The 17929-nt window shown below is 44.3% G+C and overlaps 3 protein-coding genes across 8 annotated transcripts; 2 read left to right on the top strand and 1 right to left on the bottom strand.

Moving 5' to 3' along the window:
* Positions 1-209: 209 nt before the first annotated feature.
* Positions 210-3284, bottom strand: LOC101157597 (thymidine kinase 1, soluble). Of its 3 annotated transcripts, none has more exons than XM_078933757.1 (8): positions 3206-3284; positions 2997-3066; positions 2809-2840; positions 1984-2097; positions 1768-1861; positions 1590-1679; positions 1367-1486; positions 210-519 (listed from the first exon to the last, which is right to left on the bottom strand). In XM_078933757.1, coding segments are annotated over exons 1-8 (681 nt in total). In that variant the 5' UTR covers positions 3208-3284; the 3' UTR covers positions 210-360. The 3 variants fall into 3 exon arrangements, with proteins under 3 accessions (XP_078789883.1, XP_078789973.1, XP_004066219.1); XM_078933847.1 differs by having other exon boundaries at positions 3156-3226; XM_004066171.5 differs by lacking the exon at positions 3206-3284 and having other exon boundaries at positions 2997-3199.
* LOC101157840 (kynurenine formamidase) lies at positions 2719-11949 on the top strand. 3 transcript variants are annotated; one of them, XM_023959898.2, is made up of 11 exons: positions 2719-2858; positions 4877-4967; positions 5460-5564; positions 5639-5687; positions 6207-6292; positions 6359-6431; positions 6536-6633; positions 8107-8185; positions 10720-10855; positions 11036-11140; positions 11374-11949. In XM_023959898.2, exons 2-11 carry the CDS (start codon positions 4919-4921, stop codon positions 11398-11400), a joined length of 807 nt encoding a protein of 268 aa, XP_023815666.1. In that variant the 5' UTR covers positions 2719-2858; positions 4877-4918; the 3' UTR covers positions 11401-11949. The 3 variants fall into 3 exon arrangements, with proteins under 3 accessions (XP_023815666.1, XP_023815660.1, XP_078789810.1); XM_023959892.2 differs by lacking the exon at positions 2719-2858 and adding an exon at positions 3579-3779; XM_078933684.1 differs by lacking the exons at positions 2719-2858; positions 4877-4967 and adding an exon at positions 5215-5358.
* A 2742-nt stretch (positions 11950-14691) lies between these two features.
* cant1b (calcium activated nucleotidase 1b) lies at positions 14692-17924 on the top strand. Of its 2 annotated transcripts, XM_023959918.2 has the most exons (6): positions 14744-14828; positions 15587-15683; positions 15886-16422; positions 16490-16630; positions 16709-16912; positions 17011-17924. In XM_023959918.2, exons 2-6 carry the CDS (start codon positions 15656-15658, stop codon positions 17379-17381), a joined length of 1281 nt encoding a protein of 426 aa, XP_023815686.1. In that variant the 5' UTR covers positions 14744-14828; positions 15587-15655; the 3' UTR covers positions 17382-17924. The 2 variants fall into 2 exon arrangements, with proteins under 2 accessions (XP_023815687.1, XP_023815686.1); XM_023959919.2 differs by lacking the exon at positions 15587-15683 and having other exon boundaries at positions 14692-14828.
* Positions 17925-17929: the final 5 nt, after the last annotated feature.

The raw sequence follows: 17929 nt of genomic DNA, 5'->3' as shown, positions 1-17929 counted from the left end.
CAGGTGCTTCTGCTCCGGTCAAACCACCGTCAGTCTGTTTCCATTTCTGCCATGCTGCCCAGCTCCAGCACTCGCCAGGATCCAACAGCTTATTTTAGTCCTGGGGGGTTGGATTACGCATCAACAGGCAGAAGTGAAAGCTTCTGCTTCTCAAAGAGTCAGTTTGACGACTAAAACTTTACTCTTGACCTAAAATACATGACATTTCATGATGAAAAAATCGTTTATAAAAATAACTTAACACTTAAAAGCTAAAATTACACCACTCCATAAGTGCTTCATGTAAATGAATAAAAAATACACAGAAAATGATCGGCTGATTGTCCACTTTAAACCAGAACAGAGGTGCTGCTCTCGTCGTCACAGGTGGAGGTGGGAGAAGACCTTCCGAGGAAGACTGGCCTCCACTTCTTTTCCTGCTCTGATTGGAGTTTTTCTCGTGTTCTCTTTGTCCTCTTGTCCTCCATAGCACGTCCTGCACACCGCCTGGTATTTGTCAGCTCCTCCAATCACCTCCACCTGCAGCAGACACCATTTCACACATCTCAGCTGCAGAGGCAACAAGACCTTTGTTCTTATAGTCCTGTTTTTCTGCAGCGTGTCCCAGAAGGTTCAGTCTTTCTGCGTGAACATTGTGGCAATCATCGATATTTGCTTACAAGCTCCACTGAGGATTTAAGGCATTGACTTTTTTATAGCAGCGGTCCCCAAACCCCGCAGTCCATGGGTCCTTTGGTACCCGACCGCACAGAAAACAAATAACTTGCATTACTTCTGTTTTATTTATTTCGGAATCTGAAAGATGTTTTATTTTGAAAAATTTCCAGATTCTCTGTTACATCCGTCTGTCATTCTTGGTGCAGGCCAAGGCGCTCTTCTCTGTCACGTGATAGGATACCGCTAAAATAAAACCCGGGAGCTAGCAAAATGAGTAAAAAACAAACGTCTTTGGAAAGTTTCTTTGTCAAGTGGAAAACGCCCAGCCAGGAGACAGAAGAGGAGCCTTCCACTTCCAAAAAAGAAAGCTACATTTAATTGACAGTACTTCTTTTTCGCACCATGAGTGTGGGAAGGGGAGAGGATGATGACACCTGTGCGATGCACAATGTTATGCGTGTGTCAAAATAAAAGCTCAGAGCACGTCTGATCACATCTCTGTTCCTTCTACATCATAGCGTTGCAACAATAATCATCCGCCTACATGTTAAAGACATTGTGTGGCGTCATACCGGTCTGTTGCGTTAAAAAGGTTGGGGACCACTGCCTTGGAGCCCTTCATTTGTTTTCCAGACAAAAGGATTATTTTATTCACGAGAGTTCCTGACTTTCGCAGGGGGTCCTCAGGAGAACTGAAGCTCAGGCTCACCTCCTTCTCCACTCCAATCCTCTTGGTGTAGGCAGCTTCTCTGTAGCACTGCATGCAGACGGCGTGCAGCTTCACCACGCTCTCTGCCAGAGGAACCAGGCTCAGGATGTTCCCAAACGGCTGCAAAACACACCAGACATGAAGTAGTGCACATGCTCAGTGCAGGTGAAGTGTTCTTCGTCTCAGACGGGGCGCCGCCATGCCAGAAGCAGGAGGGTCTCACCTTCCTCTGGAAGGTTGCATCCAAAGCAGCTACAATGACCGTTTTCCCCAGATTCGCCATCTCCTCACTAAACTCCACAGTGTCTGGAAACTGCAACATGGAGTCAGAAAGAGGTGATGACAGGTCCCAGAGGGACAGACGCCCCCATCCATGCACAGCAGGTAAACAGGAAACGTACAAACTGTCCCTCATCGATTCCAATGACGCAGGCCTTCAACGCCGCAGCTCGAACGTCGCTCAGAGAGTTGGCAGGAATGGCCTCCATGGTGTTTCTGGACAAGCAAGATGAAAATAGTTCTAAAACTCTGAACTTCATGCACTTTGCTTTTGGGAGGCCCCCACCCTGGGTAAACTCTTTGCAGAGTCCCTTTATGATCATAGCTGACAGTCTTACTTGTCATGTGTGGCCACTCCTGTGTCGGAATAACGTGTGTCTCCGGCGTATTTGATCACCAGGCATTTGTACTGAGCCACCTGGAAGCGGCGGACACGTCTCAGCAGCTCAGTGCTGCAGAGGAAACAACAGACAGACATTTATTTCAGTTCACGTATCAAAGGAGCTTTAGGTCGACAACCAGCATGTTCACATGAAATAAACATCAGATCTGATCCGGTCACATGAGCTGTAGAAATCTGAAAATCAAAGACTGTTTACATGTTTCAATGTGCAGATCTCTTCTAAATTTTTGAGGGCATGTACAGACTTAAGATGCTAATTTTACTTTTTAAGCTAATGGTCTTTTGTTTCTGTTGCGGTCAGAGTTCTCCTGCAGAGCTTATTAGAGTGCTGTTGAACATAGCGAGCATCCTTGATTCCAAACATGTTTTAAGGTTTAAAAAGGGCCAAATATTACGAGTAATTGATAAACATGAGGAAAAAATCCAAAGTTTAGACGTTTGGGTTGTATTACTGTTTTTGTTTTTTGCTAAATAAATGGGGACTCTTTGAATTTCACAGTAGGGACATTTTTCATTAAAAGTACAAAGAAGAAAACGCATAAATATGTTTAATATGTTCCTAAGTGTTGTGAAAACGGTAACTTTTAATTCTGGGTTTACAGCAGGAGTGCAGATTTACGGCAGCTGGATTAACAACAGAAATGGCGGGACGGTGACGTCTTGGCGGAAAATGTCAACAAAGGAACCACAAAATGTATCGGAACGGATCCCTTTCTTACACGAAAACATTTTTTATTGAGTTGAAGAAAGAAAAACTGACCTTTTTCCTGAAAACATGGGTCCAAAGATGACCTGGAAACGGCAGCAGAGGTCAGAGTCTAAATTTAATTTAACTCATTTTCTCGTATAGTTAATGTTCAAAGTTACAACATGCGTTAAATATTTCCTGAACTTGAGTTTATATAGTCTATTTTTAATAAAAGCGGCAGAACATATAGATATACTCACTTGAATTTGTCCACGGCATTTCAGGGGGGAGTTAGACAGCACTGACGAATCTAAAACATCCATTTCAGACCTAAAAAAAACGTATACACCAACAACTAATTAAAGCCGTTTAAAATGTTGATAAATATTATTGGTCCAGATTTGTTCTATGTGCGTAACCCAGTAGAACAAGGAACTTTGAAAATCCCGCGGCCGCCAAGGTTTCGCACATTTCTATCAAGATTTCCACCAATGAACGTGAGTCACGTGATGCTTGTAGCCAATCAACCGCTGTCGTTTGCCGTAACGATGAGGGTTGCCCAGCCTTTGACCAATCTAAACTCACAAGGCGCATGCGTCGACCTTTTTTTTTTCTTTCGAAAACCTTTATTGGCATTACAGAGCTACTTGTACAGACATAAGGTCAAAGCAGAACAAATACTAAACAACTGTTTTCAGATACACTTTTTGAAGGGCATTTTATTTGTTTATAAACTTTTATGTAACTCAGTAATCAAAAAAAAAATTGTAATAAATGCCCACCTTGTTCTTTAGTCTAATTAAAATGTTTTGCCTAAAATGTTTCTACTTTTTTTTAAGACCATGTTGATTTTAGATCCACTGCGTTGCGGGTTTCAGTGCACGCGGGCGTTCAAACGATCAGATTTGTAGTAAAAAGGAAGAGAGCGTTTTGTTTACACTGAGAAGTGGGTAAAGTTCAGCCGCTCGGGGTTTCAGCTGCTGCTGCCGGATTTTAAAGGATATTAATATAAAACGATGGACTGGACTAAAATGACGAAAGATGTAAGTTTTCTGTTTTCGTGTCGCAGGCAGAAGCGGAACTGATCTGCAGAAATATTCTTTTTAAGAGACTTTCGTTTTTATGAATTTTCATACAAAATTGCCGATTTTCTATCGGTTTTTTAAAAACCTTTTTATGTTTTTTTTAAATGTTTAACGTCCCTTTTTGTTCTCCAACATTGAGTTAAACCAGTTGATCAAACTCGCCTCGTCACGTGACCATGTTGGCTACCTGTTTTTAGACTGACAAACTATACTTAAGTCTGAGTCTCTGAAAAATCCCTTACATACATTATTTTTTCTTTTTTAAATTTGAACTTTGTTTCTTAAACATAAAAATATATAACATATAATATGACAATTTAAATAGAATCAGTACATTCAAGTACCTTTTTACACCATGAAACTATATTGATCATCTGTGTCTACGTAATCATGCTTAAATCTTATGATAACACCAAGATAAAAACTATGTGGTAGAACTTACAACGTTTATTCCTTAATGTATGATTTTATTGTGTGAATATTTAAAGTTTTGTTAGAAATAAACCAATACTAATTTCTTTAAAACCTAATATCAAAATGATATTTACTTGGATCTCAACGGAGAAAGAATTTGGAAATAAATCCCACGAATCCAGACATAATTAAACTGATTGTAACCCTCAGAGCAGTGATCATAGTCAGGAGCAGCAGGTTGGTGGAGAAGCAAAAGCTGTACCTCATTCAAAACATTACGGTTTGACTAAAACAAAAAAAATTGTACTACGGTCAAAATGCTCCGTGTTTTTATTAAGAACATTAGCACGTCAGGCAAATGTAATGTTACTGTTGGTCATAACCAAACAAATGAATGAATCCATAAATGTTTGCTGATTTTACAAAGCAGTTTTGTTAAAACATGCAGACACGTTTAGTACTACACATATTTTGTTTTACATCATTAAATGTAGTAAGTACAACATTCATCTAGGTAACTGTAGTGCTGGAAGCAGCTGCGCCGGTAGAGGGCGTTGTTTCCCGCGTGTTCTTCACCCTGCCGCTCTGCGTTCGAGGCCGAACAGCTGATCGGCGTGCGCGTGCACGTATGTGTCCAACAGGAGCTCGAGCGGCAGTACTCCCCCAGCAGGTGGTCCCACAGGATGGACGCGGACGCGGTGATCCAGGCGCACGTGAAGGCTCTGAAAGCCGGTGAGTTGGCGCGTGCGCGGTGCGGCCGAAATCTGCCGGGGTAGTCCGTTCGTTAAGTTTGGGTCCAGAAATGACACGAAAAGCCGGAGCAGCCCCTGCTAATCACCCATGCGACTGTGGGCTCGCGCCGCTTTGGTCCAGCTTAAGTCAAACCAGTTGGATCTTAAATATGGTCACGTGCCTTAAAGGGGCTTTTTTTCCCTGTCATTGTAGATCCACGATTATTATGAGATTGATTTTGTATCAGCAGGTAAAAAACAGGTGTAGGAACGAACGGGGGGAGGGGGGTTGCAGACAGCACAGCTGTGGCCTCTGATCATCTTACTGGAGAATTTTGGATTAAGGGCCTTGCTCATGGGCACCATGATGGTGGATCAATCATCTGTCACGGGTTTAATCCTGGATTTTCTTTGACTTGAGGCAACTGGAGCTCCATTATGGTGAAGTTGGCATGTGGAACACCTCCCTGTTTGATGATGCTGGTTTCTGCAGGCACAGAGCGAGCGCGCAGCCTGGCTCAGACTTTACTCAACATCCCATACGGGGAGGGGGACGGGGAGAAGCTGGACATTTACATACCGAAGACCAACTCTCTGGGTAGGCGGTGGTTCCTCAGGTGGGCTGCAGGTGTGAGCAGAAAGCGTTCACCAGCCTGGTCTCCCTTCTTTCAGATCTCAACCTCGTCATTTACATCCATGGGGGGTACTGGCAGTTTCTCAGGTACGGACGGACGCCGTCTTGTGTTTGGTGCCAGATGTTTGTGGAAGCTGAGCTAATATGCAAGACTGAGTTCTCTTTTCACAGCAGCTTCTTCGTGGGGGTGGGGTGGGGGTTCTCCTTCTCTTCTGCAGAGCAAGGCACCTTGATTCCTCCAGATGTCATAAATTCTCCTACTCCAGGCAGAGATCCCCCCCTCCCCCAAAAAACACACAAGAAGGACCCCATTCCACACAGTGATACCATGTCTTTTTTTTATCATGCACCCCTCTACCTTTAGAGGTCCAGGTTAGACCCCTACTTATAAAAAATACATTTGACCCCCCCCCCCCCTTCTGATCAGCAGCTGCTGGGTCCTGCAGCAGGAGATCATGGGGGGAGCATCTCCTGCTTCACTGACAACTTCTTGAAGCTGAATAGAAATGGGAAAAAATGGAGGGGGGGGGGGGGGGGGCATGATTAACAGAGGGAGGGGCCTATCTGTTGCAGGTGACCCACTAAGACTTCTTTTTGTCTGCCCAGTAAGGAGGAATCTGGGTTCTTGGCTGTTCCTCTCATTGAGAAGGGCGTAGTTGTGGTTGCCGTTGGTTACGACATTGCCCCGAAAGGTAAAGTGGTTTCATCCCAGTTGGTTCTGATTTCTAGAAAGCAAAACATGTCTACTTTCTACCCAGGTAACATGGACCTGATGGTGTCTCAGGTTCGCCGGAGCGTTGTGTCCATCGTCCAGCAGTATTCACACATCAGGTGGGCGTTCCTGAGCCTCCTCAACAGTTCCCGTCTTCTTCCTCCTGAGCAGGTCTGTCTCTGCTTCCTAATGAACCCTTCTTTTTTCTTCTGTCCACTGTCAGGGGTCTTTACCTGTGTGGCCACTCGGCGGGGGCTCACCTGGCTGCCATGGTCTTGTCCACTGACTGGTCACAATATAGCCTCAATCCTCAAATCAAAGGTAGGATCTGCTCCAGTGCTCACACTCCCTCACTCAGACACATGTATTTCTCCGCTGACAGTGACAACAAACCCACACGGATGGCAGAGCGGCCGCGTGCAAACACGTCCAAAGTGTGGCTGTAATTTTCCAAAGTAGATGCAGACAGCAAATGTAACAAAAACATGGCGTGTAAGGCCGGTTACACCAGTAACCTGTCCTTGCTAAAATACACCACATTCTAGCGGAGAGGTGCGCAGCGTTCGACCGTCCATGGGAGACATCTAGCGCCGCTATTGTTTCAACAGGTGTGTATGCTAACGGTACACACGTGGAGCTACCAGTACTGTAAAAGTACTGCTAGTAACTGGCTGAAAGTTTGTGTTGTGCCTCAATAATAATAATAAATTATCCGACATACAATGTAAACCTAATTAAAATACAACATTTGACATTTTTATTTGTATCGTTAATGTTCTTTGAAAAGAGGAGGCTATTTGATATACTCTGCATTTTGGTTATTAATTGCCTTGTTTATTTAAAATTGTTATGTCAAAGTCTATGTTATTGCTACACAAGATGAGTTTATATTTTTTGTTCATTTTATTTTACGGTTGCAAAGAATATTAAATGAATAGACTGTGTTTTAAATGGTTCTAAAATAAAAGGTTTTCGTATGCCCAATTTTTTTTCTGCCTCCGTGTTTCTACACAGAAAAGTATTGATGTCGGTACCGGATCAATAAGAGGAGTCGTATTGATTAAATCTTAACGAGATCCATTCGCAATGATATATATGACTGTATATGAGAACTGGACTAAGTGACCCCTCCCCCTTGCATTCCAAACAGGATGTACCAGCAGACTCCAATAAGCCACAATCCCATAGACTTCTAATGAGAAATAAATAGTCAAAACTGTTTGCCAGAATAATCAATCTGGCTCTGAAAACTTTTTTTTTTTACATTTTCTTACTAATCCTTATATTTTTTCTTTGTTACGAGTTATTCAGGTTATAAACTAACCAAGCAGATGCCTCCATAAAAGCATGTGGTTCCCCATGTCCAACGTTCAAAATGCTTGATTTACAGATTCACCCTCTGAGTGGAAGGGGTGTGGACTTCCAACAAGCTCATTCCTGATTGGTGAGCGTGGTTACCATAGAAACATAGACTCAGACCGTCTCCAACACGGTGACATGCATATTGTGAAAAAATGGCGACTGAATTGACGTCATTTGGTTGGAATTGGACGTCAGGCCTTTTCTATGGATGACCTCACATTCACCCGGTCCATTTCTCGTATACAGTCAGTGGGGTCGTCTCTGCTCTGGCCTGGTTCAGTACGGATGATGTGAGGCTGGACAGGAAACGGATGGATGAGGAAAATGTAATCTAACCCGTGCTGGTGTGGGCTGAGAAGGACCTAAATGTATTCAGAGACTCAGATGTGGAAGGGTGGGGCTGATGCATACTTCTCTTGTTTTTCTATTGAGGTGCTTTTCTTGTGAGCGGCATATACGACCTCCTGCCCATCCTGCCCACCTACATCAACGAGCCTTTGAAGATGACCGAGTAGGTTCTTCCACAGCATTCCTCTGCTCCGTCGTGAGTTTGCTCTGCAGGGTTTTCTTTTTAATGCTGCAGTCATCCATGTTCCTGAAGCAGATGCTAAGCTGTTTTCAAAGTTTTGGGTTCATGTTTTCCAGAACATGAACCTTAAAATCCCATTCAAACTATCTTTTGATCTATTGTTAAAGTGTTCCCAGTGGTCTTTTACGTACCATTATTCTGCTTTTTGGTAAAATAAAAAAAGCCATCCTTTAGTGTTTATCAAAAATGCACCTCTGAGTTGTTGGGGGGCGCTGTTGATTGCGGAGTAAGCCACTGCTGATATCCCATCATCCCTTTGTTTATATCCTCTCCTGCTAGCTTACAGGGGTGTATTCCAGAAAGCAGGTTATGCGAGCTCCCACGGTAAGTTTGAGGCTAAGGAAGTTGATAACCTCATCTTTCGGTTCCAGAAATGGAGGTATGTTTCAGGGTAGGTCAAGTTGCCATGGCAAACTCATGCTCTGAACATAACCTGGTCTGGAGCAGGTTTAGTTGAAGGTTAGTTTGTTTACAGAGAGGTGAAGCAGCATGGCGTGTCCATTTGAAGATGATTTAGTGGATGAAGAAGCTCAAATAATACTTTTTCCACCGTGAGAGGGTGATAAGACCACATATGGATGTTGGAAAAATAAACTTTTTTACTTTGATCTAACTTAATTATTTGCTTCAGTTAAGATAATTGAAAATCTTTTTTTTTGTTAAGTCAGTTTAAAAATAACACGTAGTTTTCAGAATGTTATTTTGCTTTCATTCAAATTAATTCAAATTAAGTAGGTGTAACTTTGGTGCTGCTGTTAGATCGGCACCGCAAAGAATTGTGGGATACCATTCCCTTTGTCTGTCTGGACGGATTTGGGTTTAAGTGTGGCTTTTTGACCAAATGGGTTTAGTTTTTTAGCTGTTTTACTGTGTTTTACCAAGTTATTTTGTGCTACTTTGCTCAAGTCTCTGCACCATGAGGGAGAAGGAGGGAGAGGAGGATGAGTTTATATAGCACCTGGTATATTAACAATGTTGGAAAATTCCTAAACGATTGCATTCATGCAGCATATACTGTTTTGTTCTTTTTATTGTTATAAAAATGAGGATCTGCCGGCTCAAACTTAGACATATGAGAGTTCAAGAATTTTAATTCATTACGATGGAAAAAAAAATACTTGAATTGGAGTAATATGACATTAAGTTAGATAATATGTAAATTTGAGTTGTATTAACAATTGTTGAGTTTTATAGACGTAAGAAATTAGGTTGAAAAATTTAACTTAATTACTTGTTACCAATAGAAGTAATTCATTTAAGGTGGCAAAATTGGATAAGTTATATATATATGCGTCACATGAAAATGGAAATAAGATCAGAAACTTGTGCGTTTACTTTGTCTGTTCTTCTACTACAAGCAGAAACTCTTTCTTTTGCGGATGCAGGCGTGTTACTTTTTTGATGGACGTATAATCTTCATTCGCCGTCATTAATCTCAGATTCCGTCTCACTGAAGTGTAGTGCTTTCTTTTTTTTTCACCACGCGTTTCCATGGTGACTCCAGAAATCGGCGATCTATTGAGAATGTCTTTAGGTACCTGCTGTGCACGTGCATTAACCCAGGGTTACCAAGTCGAGTGTAATTACGCTAACTCATATCCGGTCTTTTGGAACCGACATACCCCGAGTAAGCAAGTTCAGGCGGATTTCAGCCAGAGTTCAGGGTTAAAGTCAGGCTAGTTTAAACATGCTTCCTGAAATACCCCCCAGGCCCTCACAACCCCAGCATAACAATATTGGAGCTATCCAGTCGAACAGTTTTGAGCCAGATTCCAGGAAAACAAAGACATTCGAGGATCTGTTTGTCTGCAAGTGGATGCATCAGAATGGAGCAGAGCAGGGTCACCAAAAATGAGCTTTTTCAAATTGCATATTTATTATCTCTTCCTGATTCATCAGGATTTTAATTAAAAAAACTGAGAAATTCAATTTTAATCTTTAAGTCTTTTATATATGTTATTCATCACTTTTCATTGGAGTGGGTCTGTAATAGAAAAACAGAGGTGGAACATGCAGGGAGGAAAGCTTTCTGAACATTTCCATATCCAGAACTCTGATGACGGCCCTCAGAGGCCTGAGGAGCTTCTTAAGAAGTGTGAAAAGTTATCAAACCTTTTTTTTTTTTTAAGCTGAAGAAGTTGGACAGATTGGTTCTGCTGGAGCTGATCTCTTTAGAAGATGATGGTCAGCATTTAATGTGAATGATCCTGAAAACCATCTGAGCCGCTGAGATGTCAGAGGAGAAACGGACCAAATGATGCGGCTGTAGAAAAACAAGCTCCTGATTGTGTCAAACAGAAATTTGTCAAAAACCTGAAGTTATGGTGAGGTGGGGTGAAGTGTCCGGGTTTTCAGGGGGGTGGTGGTTGTGGATGGAAAGGTCTTTGTTTGCCATGTGGTCCACAGTGCCAGCCTCCGCCTCATTCCTCCATCACCCGGGTGTTCTTTGTTGACAGGGCCGTGGCGGCCAGAAACAGCCCCAGCCAGCTAGTCTCTCAGCTTCAGGTGTCCTCCCCCAGCTGTCAAATCATCGTGGCCGTCGCTGAGAATGACTCGCCGGAGTTTCGCAAGCAGTCGGAGGAATATTACACAGTGAGTACCCAGAATCCTTTGCAGCTTCTGCCGTTTGTGAGAAAACCTGCTGCTTTGGTGATGTCTGTCCTTTAGAAGTTTCAGTTTAAGGCACCAAACTCTCAGGAAGACATGCTCTGAGTTGGTTGTTCTTGTGCTGTTTGATGATCTGCGGTTTCTCTGTGTCGCCTCCTCTTTGAGACTCTGAGAGCGGCAGGACTGAAGGTGAGCCTGGAGGATGTGCCGGACACGGATCACTTCAGCGTCGTCGACCAAATGGTCGATCCGGAGTTTTGTCTAACGAAGGTGCGTGTCCTCGGGAAGCCATTTGTTCCGAGAATTAAACGGGACATAAAAGGAGCGAGTGTTGTGACTTTCTGAATCCCTTCTGGGAACAAAGAGGTAGCATCAGCGCAGATGGTCCATGCAGAGTCCACATCTTTAGCTGGCAGCAGTGTCAGGGTTGTCTTCTAAAATTTGGTGGGAATTAAGACGTAAATCTGAAAATGTTTTTGATTTCATGTTCTGTTTTTCTGCAGCTTTTATTGAAGATGATGGACAGCTGAAGATCAGACGCCTCAGCATTCCTCTGTGTGCACAGACGCTATGAAAAGCAAGATTTCTTTTCCTTTTTGGGGGTGGGGGGAGGGGGTCTAAACAGTTGGAATGAACTAAAAGCGCCACTGATTGTTTTGTCTTGTCTACTGCTGGATAACATAAAGTTAGGAATCGTGTCCTTCATGGTTCCAGTGTGTTTTATCGGGCCTGCTGTAAACAGACCACAGATCTGCAGTCACTGTCGTCAGCAGAGGCGGTTCCACCTTGTTCTGAAGGCTGTCGACGCTTCGGAGCAGATCCCCGCCCGTGTACCAATCAGTGAACAGACGTGGTTTTCAGTAGTTCTTCTGCTGTTGCTCCCATCGGCATCGGCATGCTGTGGATCAGTGGTGAACAAATCAATAGTTTTATTTGATGATAGTTGACTGAAAACATGAATGTGAGCAAGAACAGACACACATGGAGACTTTCAGGTGGCTTGATGCCATTTTCACAATGTTCCTCTCATTTTCTGCAAGATATGGATGAGAATCACAATAAACATTTATATTTGAGAACTTCTGATTGTGACTGGATGAAGACGCTTCACCATAAAACAGCAGCTGTCAAACATGGTGGTGGTGGTGTGATGGTGTGGGGCTTCTTTGCAGCTTCAGAACCTGGAACAGATGGATCCATGAATGGTGCTGAGTACCAGAAAACAGGTACAGAAAGTTCCTCATCGGGTCATGAGCTCAGTCTCAAGAACCTGTGGGTTCTGCCACGACCACAGCAGCACGTTTGTCTCCAAATGGGTCAGAATATATTTGCTGTGTTTAATTGAAATCCAATCATCTTCATGGTTCCTTCATCACACTTTCAGCTGATTGTCTATTTAGAAATCTACGTGTTTGGTTCTTTCAGAAGGTTTCTATTTGATTGTCAAGCCTTAACTTGGTGGAAATGAATGTTTCCATCCTGGTAGGGCTGGGCGATTAACCGATCAATTTGAATTTGTTGTTTAAGACGGTTTGTGTATGGGAAAACTGAGGTTTTATTTTCCCAGCTCTCTGTTGTTCAGAGTAATGTCAGCCCGCCGGTCTCTTGCAAAGCGTAGCTGTGAAAACAGCAGCAAGGAACGAAGAGCTTCTTACAAACAATAGACGTGACCTTGAAAAAAAAAAATCGATTCAAATCGAATTTGGAATGAACAAAATAGGATTTATTATTTTCGGGTCATATCGCCCAGCTCCAGATCCTGAAAAGAAAATGTGTTTTCGTGAACAAACCTGCCTCAGCGTATGTTCAGGTGACTCAGAAGACATTTGGCTTTTGAATTTTTGAATTTTCGCACAAGTCTTTTTGTCAAAAAGAAATACCTCACTTATAAACTAAATAAACTCACTTTTTATTTTGCTCCCAGTCCATCACATTCCTCTGTTTCTTAAAGACCTTTACTGTATTTTACCAGAAGCCTAAAGGTTCAGTCTCATATCCCTTGTGCTATCTTATGGGGTCCAGATGACCCCACCCTTATATTGACGTGTTCTCCCTACCATGACAAAGGTGGATAAAGGTGAAGAGGATTTCATGTAATCCATGGACACCAGTGAGGTTCACAAATCATTGAAGAAAAAAGGTTCAGTGCACTGTCTAGTGGGTCTAGATGACCCAACTCCCAATGTTAAAGTGCCTAGGACAGCACAAGGGTTAACTTGTAAAACTCTGCTGGCACCTCTCCTAAACTCTTCCGTTCCCCCGCAGGTATGTTTGTCAGCATCAATAGCCTTTCCACTCTCTTCCTTCTCTTCTTCCTCACTTCATCCTCATCGTTTTTGCTACTTCCTCCTCCACGACATCCACCTCTCCTCTGTGCTCTCTAACATTGTCTTCATCCATCAGTTCTTTAAAGTTCTCCTTACATCTTTTCATCCCACTTGTGGAACCTGTCAACACATTTCCATCTCTGTCCTGGATCATCCTAATCTGCTGCACATCCTTCCATTATCTCTTTCTCTACCTCACCTGTGCACATTCACCACTCCCTCCTATGTTTCCAACCCGTCATAGTCCTTATCCTGTTTGGCCTTTGACACCTCCATCTTCACCTTGTGGATCATCTCCCTGTGCTCCTATACATGCTGTCCCCTCAGTCAGTGTTGCACTTTTGCTAACCACCTTTTCCAAACACATGCCTAAACTTCTTCCTTTCACCTCCTGCTTGCTTTATTCCAGATGTTACACCAAGTTTCTTCCTCTTTGTTTCCTTGATTTCTTAGTTGTAGCTGTCTAGTCATCTGGAGGAGCCTTTTGATCCCCCAAAGTCTGCTTCAACTCTTCCCTGAAAAACACTCGGCACTCTTTCCTATTCAACGTCCACCACTTGGTCCTCTCTTCTGTCCTTCTCCTCTTCATCTTTGTCTCCACCAGAGTCATACCATCATACCATCTTCTCTAATGATCTCTTTCAAATAACAACACCTGGTTCTGCCCACATACAACCACAAAATATGATATGAATCGAATCATTGTTAAAATGAATCGTCACACCCCTGTTAGAAATGCACTGAGAAAACATTAATTCATAGTTTGAAAATCAAATTTGCCTTGATGAATTTATTTACATACATATATTACATATTACATGTAATATAATGGATTAAAAATGGATTATTCACATCCAGATGTTTTGAACTTCTTATACTCCCCTCTGTTATAGTTTTTGGGGTTGACAAGGCCTTTTTGGAATTGCTCAGAGTTCCCATAAGAGGCTTTTTTTAATGAACCATTCACTTCTTTTTCAAACTGTTTCTTTACTTCTAAAGCCACAATGTGACTCATCTAAAATCTTGAATTGTTCTGAAGTCTTTCTCTGTAAAATGGAGCATTGCTTTTCTTCATTTAAATTTTAAACTGATGCCATCACATGTTTCTGTCAGATTGTTTCTTTAGACATAATTATTTAAAATGTTAAATATTTACCCTTTGAAACCACTTTCAGACAAGATTGTGTGAAAATATTCTTTCAGAAAATGTCCTTTTTAAAATTAATTTATTTTTAAAACAAGCTTAAAACTGTTCAATTTACAATCTTTTAAGGCATTTTAATAGTTTTAGTGCTGTTCACCAGATTTTCTTTGGCTAATTTTTTGTCTATCATTTTAACTTAATATTAGAGTTTTTTGCAAATAAATAAATAGTCATACTTTTATTTTTTATTTGCTTTTATTGGTGTTTTTAACTTCTACAATAAAGAAAGTAAGTTAAACAAATGTCTTCTTTCCCTCAGAAATGTGTTTTTGTCCGTGAATGAATGTCCAGCGGCTCTTGAGGGGGAGGGTGCGCGCGCAGCTTCGCTGCTGCCGGTGGGAGGAGCTTCACGCCGCCGGTAAACTTCTTCCCGAGCATCTCCTTCCCTGAGATGCCGCTCTGAGCTGGTCGAAGCTGCGGGATTTCGGTGAGTGGTCACGTCACATTGCGTGGATGAGATGAAAGCTGAATGCTGTTTGGCGCCTCCATGGTCATTTCTTCATCTTAAAGATGAATCCGAGAGCAGCTCGAGAAGTTAGCCTAAGTTAGCTGTGCGGCTAACATTAGTTAAACGAACCCATATGATTTAACACTCGAATAAAACATAATAAAATTGAAGTGTCACCTTCAGAAAACTCTTCTGAAGGTGACACCGTGTAGCATTTGAGGCTCTTAAAGTGTAACGTAAGAAAATACAAACTCGGTGAAACTTCGGTAAACTTCGGGTGAACTTCGGTTGTTTCCGGACAGGGAGCGCGTTAAGCGGAACCGCCCGCTGGGGGCGCGTCTCTTAGTCACAGGTGAGTCAGGGTGTGCGCGTGCACACTTGATCTCAGGGGAAATGCTGGAGGCGTCACATCCATATACAACGAGTCTGTTTTCATGACCACAAAATAAGTAATCGGATTACTGGTCTAACGCGATCCACCGTTACTGCCCGCCGTGTGTGAACAGTTTCGGAAAGTAATGTTTCGAGGGGTTCCACACGTCTGATGTTTGGTGGACATTGAGTCCTCTGTGTTCAGAGAATGTTGACAGACAGAGGGGATCTTTTTGAGTTTGAGAGGACTTATCGGAGCTGTGCAGAAGTTGCTGTAGAAACAGGATTTATCCAGGAGCTTGAAGTCGTCCAGGTTGTCCTCAGTGTTTCCTTCTGAACACATGACTCATTCTTGGCTCTGATAGACAGAAACCCGAGTCTTAAGGCAGAACCGTCATTCGTGAGGGAGCGGGTTTGACGAGCCAGACGACAGGATGGCCGTGGAGAGGAGGCGAAGGGAAGGTGAATACATCTGTATGCATTGTGAGGCAGACAGGGCGGTTTGGACTTGCTACTGGTTCTGGAGGACAGGTCCACACTTCTGTGGCCGCGGTCATGCGTCCACGTTTAGTCATCTCTGTTTGTGTTGAATATTAATTTTACTTCTCTTCTTCACATATCTTCAAACATATCTCCCATCATGCCTCTGTGCTGACCTTTCCAGGCTGCAGTGGCCTTCACCCCTCCCCTGATGATGAGGATGAAGGCGGCGCTCTCATGAACTCCTTGGGTTTTGCCCTGCAGGGCGTCCCCCTCCTGGCTGCTTCCATAGATCTGCGCTTCCATCCCAGATGGCGGGCGATCACCGTGGCGACCCTGCTGGTCGTGGTGCTCACCGTTTACTTGCAGCGGACGGCGGGGCACAGAGGCAGGCAGGGGGGGCACCGCCTTCAGGTGCAGGCGGGGGCAGAGGAAGCCTTCAGGAGGACCGCAGCGGGCCCCGCTCTGCCACAGAGAAGTGAAAGGCCGTACAACTCCACGTATCCTCTGAGCCCTCCAGAGAGGACGCCGCACGGCGTTCGCTATCGGATCGCCGTGATCGCAGACCTAGACACGGCATCACGGAGCTCCAAGGATCAGACGTGGTTTAGCCACATGAAGAGAGGCTACCTGGCGGTCCTAGATGGCGCCAGCGGGGTGGAGGTGGAGTGGGATGCCGACACCGTCACGCTGGAGAGTCAGCTGTCGGAGAGAGGACGAGGTAGGTGGAGCAGGGTCTCCGGTTGGAGTTCCTGCTGCTGGTGTGACTCTGAGGAACTGTGCTGCAGGGATGGAGCTGTCGGAGCTGCAGGTCTTCAACGGTCACCTGTACAGCGTGGACGACCGCACCGGGGTGGTGTACCGGATAGAGGGCGGTCGGGCCATCCCCTGGGTCATCCTGGCCGACGGGGATGGGTCAGTCTCTAAAGGTGGGTGTGGAAGCAGACCGTGGGGGAGAGGGGGAGGGGGGTTCTGCACCAGTTCTCATTTTTGCCTTGGTTTTTCAGGATTCAAGGCAGAGTGGATGGCCGTGAAGGATGAGCGGCTGTTCGTGGGGGGGCTTGGGAAGGAGTGGACCACCACCTCCGGGGAAGTCCTCAACAACAACCCGGAGTGGGTGAAGGTTATCGGATCCAACGGAGACGTGGAGCACCAGAACTGGGGGCCAAAGTACAACAGCCTGCGGAGTGCAGCGGGGATCGAACCCCCGGGTGAGTGCATGTCTGTAGAACATTAGCACATACAGGGAGACACATGGGCTCGGGGATGGACCACCAAACCTGTGTTAATCCCGGTTCCTGTCCTGCAGGCTATCTCATCCATGAGTCGGCATCTTGGAGCGAGCGCCTCCAGCGCTGGTTCTTCCTTCCTCGCCGCGCCAGCCACGAGCGCTACGACGAGACCGCAGACGAGTGGCGTGCGACCAACCTGCTGCTCAGCTGCCCTGACGACTTCAGCCACATCAGCACGCGGCGCGTGGGGCCGCTCAACCCCACCCACGGCTTCTCCTCCTTCAAATTTGTTCCCGGCACGGACGATCAGATCATCCTGGCTCTAAAATCCGAAGAAGACGCTGGCAAGATCGCCACTTACATCACCGCCTTCAGTCTGGACGGGCAGGTGCTGCTGCCAGAGACAGAGATCGGAGACGTGAAGTACGAGGGCCTGGAGTTCATCTGAGCGGTTAACGCCGTGCTGTAATTCACACTAACCTCCCCCCTGAGAGCTTCTGCTGCAGGCGCTCTCTGAAAGCTGAACGTCCAAAAGACCAAGTGGAAGAAGATCGTCTCAACCAGAAACCTGGATTTGGGGGTTCGGGTGTCTTTGATGTTCTGCAGTTCTTTTACCAGAAACCCAGAGTTCCTTTAGAAGCTGCTTTGAAAGCATCTCCTGCTCCAGAGGTCTTTGTTTGATTCCTGAACCCGACGTTAACACCTAAACATTTAGCTCTCGCTTTAAATTATTCGCTTTCATCCCCATTGGTTCCTTCTGTGAAAGAGTAGTTTGATGAAGAGGAGCTTCAGGTCTTCAGCTGCCGGCTTAAAGGCCAGCGACGTTTGACTCAGTCACTGCAGGGACTCAAACGCCTGCTTCAACCTTACTGTAGTGCACATGAAGGGTTTCAGATTTATATTGCTATATAATAGTACTATATATTACTAAATATTAATATATTTTGTGTGCTTCATGACCAATAAACAGTTGGTGTTTCAGTAAACTCCACATGA

The sequence above is a fragment of the Oryzias latipes genome, chromosome 1, assembly GCF_053564925.1.
Source record: "Oryzias latipes strain Hd-rR chromosome 1, Olatipes_Hd-rR_3.1".
Lineage (NCBI taxonomy): Eukaryota > Metazoa > Chordata > Actinopteri > Beloniformes > Adrianichthyidae > Oryzias > Oryzias latipes.
Note: the sequence above shows the minus strand (reverse complement) of the source record. Positions and strands in the feature narration are given on the sequence as shown.

Bases quoted from the DNA above. Each gene is read 5' to 3' on its own strand.
- LOC101157597 (XM_078933757.1), bottom strand. The intron at 2,098-2,808 runs GTCAGTTTTTCT...TTTCCTCTGCAG, and splicing joins CCCATGTTTTCAGGAAAAAG to CACTGAGCTGCTGAGACGTG. The intron at 520-1,366 runs GTGAGCCTGAGC...TGTCTGCTGCAG, and splicing joins GGATTGGAGTGGAGAAGGAG to GTGGAGGTGATTGGAGGAGC.
- LOC101157840 (XM_023959892.2), top strand. From the start codon at position 3,753: ATGGACTGGACTAAAATGACGAAAGAT. The intron at 10,856-11,035 runs GTGAGTACCCAG...CTCCTCTTTGAG, and splicing joins AGTCGGAGGAATATTACACA to ACTCTGAGAGCGGCAGGACT. The intron at 11,141-11,373 runs GTGCGTGTCCTC...GTTTTTCTGCAG, and splicing joins CGGAGTTTTGTCTAACGAAG to CTTTTATTGAAGATGATGGA.
- cant1b (XM_023959918.2), top strand. From the start codon at position 15,656: ATGGCCGTGGAGAGGAGGCGAAGGGAAG. The intron at 15,684-15,885 runs GTGAATACATCT...TGACCTTTCCAG, and splicing joins GGAGAGGAGGCGAAGGGAAG to GCTGCAGTGGCCTTCACCCC. The intron at 16,631-16,708 runs GTGGGTGTGGAA...TTGGTTTTTCAG, and splicing joins GGATGGGTCAGTCTCTAAAG to GATTCAAGGCAGAGTGGATG.